Source organism: Aphis gossypii, chromosome 3 (genome assembly GCF_020184175.1).
Source record: "Aphis gossypii isolate Hap1 chromosome 3, ASM2018417v2, whole genome shotgun sequence".
Lineage (NCBI taxonomy): Eukaryota > Metazoa > Arthropoda > Insecta > Hemiptera > Aphididae > Aphis > Aphis gossypii.
The window spans coordinates 52,792,897-52,800,422 of NC_065532.1; the positions used below are offsets into that span (position 1 = coordinate 52,792,897).

Genomic DNA, 7,526 nt, shown 5'->3' on the forward strand with positions numbered 1-7,526 from the left:
ATACATATCTATTTATGCTAATACTTTGTATGTTTAAAATGCTAATTTGTAATTAGATTTTGTCAGACATATTTTTGAGTTATCCATCGTACACGTGACTTTGCACACAGACAACTTTCGATATAATATACTTATTATATAAATATATATAATTTTTAAATACGTAAATATAAAACATTAATAATTCACTAACATGTTTCCAATGGACAGCGACAATCCCAACTACAATCAAAATCGCTGTGGTTCTGGCCGACTGATATTCCGAACTGAGAATAGGCGCAGTTGTCGTGGATGCCGAGACAATAGTTGGGATATGAATAGGCACGATTCAAACTGCACAGTGTAACATAACTATAATATGATTAGTAATGTTGAACTAAAAGCATTTAATTTTTGAGAATTTTTTTATATTTAGTAATAATAATAATAATTAAAAAATGAAATACATACGCCTAAAAATTTGAAAAATACTTTGTACAAATTTCCCGAATTTGAAAATCTATCCTACACAGTGTTGTACTATAAACTCTATATTGTAAACAAGAACTAAAAATATGCATTTCAGCAGAGCTATTTTTTTAGGAATTCGTAACGAGAACGTTTTTTTTTACAGGCAAGATTAGGCGTGGATGCGTTTTATGCTCAAAAATGCTGCATAATAATATTATATATACTGTTGATGTCATGCCAAAGATATTATTTGAAGGGTGATTCACTCGAGAATAATCGCTTCGCCGGAATGCGACTATGTAGGGTCCGGGGTGTGACAAAGCCTTTCGTCTTTCACCCAGAACCGTGCTATCCTGGTTCTTTAATTACGCCGAGTTGAAAATAATCAAATGTTTTATTAATATCATAATATACCCGGTGCTTGAATTGTAAAAAATTAGAAGGGCGATGTTAAAGTGTAAAAAAAAAACGAGCGTACCTTAATATTTAAATGTCTTTTTTATTAAGATATATAACCAGACGGGGTATATGCATAATTACTTTTATTTTTTTAAAAGAAGATTAAACAGACTCCGACCTTCTCCCCTTCGATTTTCTTAATTGGAACATTGAATATACCGCGCATTGCTTTGTTCACCATCTGCTTTCTTGCGATCCGGACTTTTCGCATAAACAAAATAACAATTTTCCTACAGATTTGTTGACCACACGAACACTGGAACATCGACTCTTTTAGACACGAACACCAGAGAGTCGACTCTTAACACCGAAGGATCGACTCGCTTAGACACGAATACCGGAGGTTCGACAAGCTTAGACACGAATAACGAGCATCCCCGCAGAGTCGGTGCTAGTGGTGACTCGTATCCGACGCCTGATTTGCGTCCCTCGCCGTCAATACCAAACAAAGTGCTGCTCGTGCACGGGCTGGATCGCGAGCTCGTCAACTGCGATCGGGTGTTTAACTTATTTTGCCTGTACGGGAACGTGACTACGGTAAAGATCCTAAAGGACGACAAGGTTCTCGTCGAGATGGAGGACGTGGAAGCCGCCAGACGGTGCGTGTCCAACTTGCACATGCTTCAGCTGGACGACATGGTCAACATGAAAGTGAAGTGAGTTATGATAAATGTCCTGCAAATGGTTCCACGTCATAATATCTTTGGTCGAAATATCTTTTGTAAAAATATCTTATGACAAAAACGTCTTTGGCCTGCAACATATCATTTATACCAATTTTTATTCTTTATCCTTGTTATTAATTTAATAAATTGTTTTAAATCAGGAACAAAGTAATATTTCTTCGAAAACCAAAGGCTTTAACTAAATGATACATAAATCTATTAAAACGTTAGAAAAAAGTTAAAGTTCAGTTAAAGTTGTTACGAAAATCCTATCTAATATACCGATAAAGCCTTTACAATGTCATTTTAAAAGTATAATATGTACAGGTTGTAAATATCTAGAAATTATTAGACAAGAAATTATTTTTAAATATTATTTATTAACAATATTTTATTACAATAAAATATAAAATGTAGAACAAATCGTAGACCTAAATTGATAAAATTCAGTATACAAGATATTTTGTACAGAGACATTTTTATTTAAATTTATTTTGACCAAAGATATTATTTCGAAGATATTTTGACCGGTCACCCTGCAAATAGAGTCTCGGCGTGCGGCCAACGACAACCACGCTCGTGAAAATACTGGGTCGAGATAATAAATAATTTTGATGGATTATAGTGTATGGAAAAAAAAACCCGAGACGACTCAATTGTTATGCATTTATTATTATTCATAAATCATATTATTATTATGGTAGCAAAACACGATCACGTCGTATAATGTATACAATATACATATTATACGATCGTAGTTGAACGGGTTGTAAATTCAAAGTAAAATTGTAATAGTGTTATATGGTCATAGTTATATTTCAGTACAAGGTCATATGATGAATCATCATTAGTAATGATGTAACAATTATTATTTTTTTCTAAACTATTCTTATTTGAATTTTTTTAATTTTTATTGTACCTATACTAAATTTAATATTGTTTTATATTCATAGTTTCTATAATATTGTGTAAATAAAGTGTAAGCAATTAATAATTTATTTTGTTTAGTTTTAACCCGAAAATAGGTGTACTGATATAATAATAATACGCTTCCATTAAGTTCATCTTGCAGCTCACACTTTTTCGTGCCAAGCTGCCAATAAAAATATATTATTATTATCACCTAACCAAAACGATATACCTAACCAGTATCACTTATATCGATTGTATTTAGCTAGAAGACGGCCGCGGCGGCGTGCGTGACGGACGACAATCCATTGAATCACCTCGTCGCCGTGATTGCCAAGTCATTGAAAACTTCACTGAATTTACCTTTACGAACTGCTATACTAAAATAACATTATTTCGCGTCTCTTATTGTAGCTATAGGTTCGACATCGATCGATAGTTTTCTGATTTACTTTTTTGAACGCTTTAGGTATTCCAAACATAATTTTATTCATGATCAAGTAAATTTTAACAAACTGGCTGACGGCACGCCTGCTCAAAAAGTTTACTTATCGAGCACATTGAATAGATTCGTCTCGAACGTATTATGCCTGGACAAACGTCGTATCGCAGCCCCATCCAAAGTAAGCGCACATTAATTTAATTAAATTTGAAATATGTAAGGATTTATATATGGCGTAATTGTAAAGTTGATACTACTCATACCAACATATTATGAATAAGTTACGATTTTAACATCAAATTACTAATTATTTAAAAAAATTCAATATTTTAATTATTTGCTATTTTAATAAAATTCTATGTATACAAAATATAATAGCTTTTTTATTAGACATTTAATTATTTAAATACATTTCTGAATAATTATATAATGTTGGTTATTGTATAACGTTTTTTGTTTTTAGATTTTACATTTTTTCAACGCGCCGACCGACGTATGCGGCATAGCTATCCATAGAGCAATATCGGATGCTTTGTGTCGTTCGGACGCAATACGTTCCATAACTATCCGTATGCATTACCGTTGGTTTCGAATGTTTTGCACAAATGATTTATTGTTTTTTTTTTTAATATTATTTTTAGTTCCCAAAAAACCAAAAGCCAAGTGTTCGACGGGTTTAATCGAATTAAAGAGTATGGCGTTGGCAGCGAAGACCGTTCTATTGTCAAACCACATGACGATTGAATCGACAGGTTATTATATTTAATAGAAAGATATTATACATGTATGTTACAGTTAAAGTGTTGAATCAGATAGCTTGTGAAATACTTTGGTAATTTATGAAACAACTTAACCGTGTAGATAATGTATACAATTTATACTAGTTATTTTATACATTATCTGAAATCAATTCATTTGTGTATCAAATATTGTGCAACATATGATCACTGTGTAGTAAACAGTATTTACTGATAATGCTGAGTCGCTTGAACGACGTCTTATCTTTCGTCTCAGTGTGGTCTGTTCGTATCCAGTATAAATATTAAAGCTCGGCTCTAATAGTCAATGTTCATGTACGTTTATCGTGTTATTAAAAGACTATTGTTTAGTACAGTGGTTCTCAACCTGGTTGCACCCTCCTCCCTATGAAGGAATTAAAATTAAAAAAAAAACATTTATTCATAATATTCATTATAAAATAACAGAATTCAACTCTTTAACTGTAACATATATATAATATATTAAATATATATATATTATATTAATTATATATATATAAAATATCAGTATACGACTGAAAAAATGTTATCGGTATCGTATTGCCATTTGTCAATACATAGTAAAATAAATAAATGATCAAACGACATCCATCGGACGTATATCGTATATTTGCACTGTTTACGCCTTAAACGGTATAAAAACAGTAATCGAAGGTTGAGTGATTAGTGGGGTACAAATTTTAATATTAGAACAGAGTAGGATTGAATGGGTACCTCCTATTATTTGTTTAATAGAATGTACTAATTTTAACTTGTGATTCCGTATAAGTGTCACGCCTATTATAGAAAGTTCGGTTATCTCGCTGCCGCTTCCGTTAAATTTTCCATTTGTCATCTGCCGTAGAAATAGATACTACATATTATCCATATTGACAATGGTAGTCGCAGGGCGTCCATGTCTGCAGGCAACGTCCGATGGGTCTTATCCGTGTACACCTCACACTTGAACTTAATATAAATATTAATTTTGTTTTTCCACAAATACCGTTTTTAGTGTCCAGATTTCCGTTTTTGACGAAGCTGTGTTTTTCTAAGTGGTCCGAGATCGAACAGAAACCCAGTGACTTGACTACGTTGAGGTTCTGTTCGGTGCCACGCACGCCGTGGCTACTGCACAAGTCCGAACACGGTGTGCCCACGACGGAGTTTCCGTTATCTTGCACGACCGTAATGAACGGTGGCGGCGACTGTATGTGGACCTTGTGGGTGATAAGTGACACTCAGAAGCATTCCAAGCAACATCAACAACAGACGCCACTGGCAGTGCAGGAATCGGTGGTTGAGGAATCGGCGGTCTCGATGACGGATGCCGCGACCGACTGCGACTCGACGTGTCCGTCAAACCGGATCGTCCGTCGCAATCTGATTGCCGCCAACGACTCCGATTCGGTGATCGATATCATCGATATGTTGAGGAACCGTCTGTGCGACATCAGAAACGACCGGGGCGACGCAGCCACCTCCGCCGATAGTCAGTTGGGTGACGCGTGACCCGCTGAGACGTCCCAATACATTTTTTGTTATTACCTATCGTATTTTTTTACTCTTTTCTTTTTTATTTGGAGAACGACGTGACTGTTCTATAGAACCACAACTCAGCAGGCATGCCCGAAAAAAAATCAAGCTGCAACAGATCGATGTGAAAATATAAAATAATATATATAACGACGTGTAGTTGCACTTTATTCGTAGAAAATCTATTTTCGCCGGTCTTTTCACTGTGACCGGCAAAATATCGCGTACACATATAGTTTACGACTGACTGTCGGTGTGTGAGCACTGATCGTGGGCATGTTTTCGGACTGTTTAGTGGTAATACGTCTCAGTAAATTGTAACCACATAACGGCCCGTTTTAAAAATACGATTTACTCGCATACAAACGGAAAATCGGAAAGTGCTAATTGATTTGTTTAAATTTTTAACGATGATATGGTACCCACACGTGAAAAAAAACAGCAAGCTCCATTGTAGGCCAGACGCGTACGCCGTCAGGTCAGTCTCTCGTTCCAAACCCGTTTGTCGTCATTTTTTTGTCATCGAATTAAAGCATTTCTTTCAATAATTAATTTATAACGAATAATGGTATGTATACACTATACATCTATTGAAATATCTGAGTAATTTTGATAAAGGACGAATACAAATCACAATCATTGGAAAAAATCTCAGGTTAATGTCATTATCAGGTCACGAAAGTTCTCGTAAATGTTTGTATATATATTTTTTTTTTGGCAAGTCGAATGTATATGATATAAATTATATGTGTTATGACTTCCGAGCTTCGGTTATTGATTTGTTATACTGTCTGTGTAGGAAAATGATGATTAGAGGAGACTTCTTTTGATATCTGTATCTGTTCAAAATGCAAACGAATATTCGAATTATAATAATATTATTAGTAGAAATAATATTGTACGACTGTGTAAGCTATTAACAGTTTGGACGGTATTTGTGGCGCTATCGAACGGTTTCATGTCCGACGTTTGTTTTGGCCTTTGTTGCATTTTTTCCCGCTAGAATTCGCTCTGTGAATGAAAAAATAGTTTTAATTATAAATTGTTGGTAATATATTACTATAATAAATTGAGAAGATAAACAGATGTATTTTATATTAGCAAATGTACGTAATAATTCATAATATAATAGTTATTTTTATTATAGTATAATTATATACGGTAATTTACAGAAAAAGAAAAAAAGTAAGGAGCTTCATTAAAATAATTCACATTGTCATTTAAAAAAAAAAACATAAGTTAAGCAAAAAATTAAATATTAATCAACATAATAAATTATTGAATAAGATAAAACGTTTAAGAATGTTCTTATATAATATTTAGAATTGTAAGCTCAATTATTATAAAAACTTATTAAAAATGTTAATTATCAGAACTTTTTTTTATATTTATTTGCATTTTATTTTAGGTTTATACTATTTTTTATGTAATAAAAATATTCCTATATTAGTGTATGAAATTAAATGTAAGTATAAATCTACAAATTTTTTAAAAAAAAATTCAAAGCGTTTTGAACGTGCATATAGAAATAATGAAAAATGTTTGCAAAACTTTGAACCGAAGAAGAAAAAGTTAAACAAAACAAATAACCATAATATGTATTATTTTGTCAATGAAAACGAATGTGCATATGAAAGTACGACAGTGAATACCATTTAAAGTTTGTTAATAAGTTTTTCCTTTTACGGATGAAGGAATTTGCAGGAAAAATGCTGTTATTATTATATTTTAGGTATTACATTCAAACTCATATTATGCAGAGTAAAGTAAAATTGGACCAAAGAGAATTTTCTTCAAAGACAGATTTCCCGGTTATCGAGTAAAAAGAAATATTTATTTGAAATATTAATCATACCTACATGTTTCTGAATTTTAATTTACGCTAAATATAGTTTAAGATCGATATAAAAAATAAAAAAATCTATTAATAAACATTATCATTTTTAAAATCGTCTATAATAGGCTAGAAAAAATTAATTTATCTATAGTTTTTATCTATTTTTTGATTTGTTTTATGGTTTTCGTCGTTTACACTTACTTATTACACCTCATGATATATTAAATTATTGATTAAATTACATTTTAATATTTTTTGTTTACTGTTTTAGACACCAGTTTAACATCATTACAATTCAATCGTTCAATTATTAATCTTAAAGAACATTTAAATTGTATCGTTAAAAACGGGAAACAAATTTTACGGTTACGAAATCTGTTCAAATAAACTGTGACTGTAGATTAACCTAAAATCAACTATTTCTTACACCCTTTTGTCACACAACTGACAAGTATTCAAAGTCTCTATTT

At 32.2% G+C, this 7,526-nt stretch overlaps 1 protein-coding gene across 2 annotated transcripts; it reads left to right on the top strand.

The window, feature by feature from the left end:
* LOC114119560 (uncharacterized) lies at positions 1-5,369 on the top strand. Of its 2 annotated transcripts, none has more exons than XM_050204400.1 (6): positions 1-321; positions 1,146-1,565; positions 2,953-3,106; positions 3,389-3,494; positions 3,567-3,677; positions 4,699-5,369. In XM_050204400.1, exons 1-6 carry the CDS (start codon positions 194-196, stop codon positions 5,193-5,195), a joined length of 1,416 nt encoding a protein of 471 aa, XP_050060357.1. In that variant the 5' UTR covers positions 1-193; the 3' UTR covers positions 5,196-5,369. The 2 variants fall into 2 exon arrangements, with proteins under 2 accessions (XP_050060357.1, XP_050060356.1); XM_050204399.1 differs by having other exon boundaries at positions 2-342.
* The last annotated feature ends 2,157 nt before the right edge of the window (positions 5,370-7,526 follow it).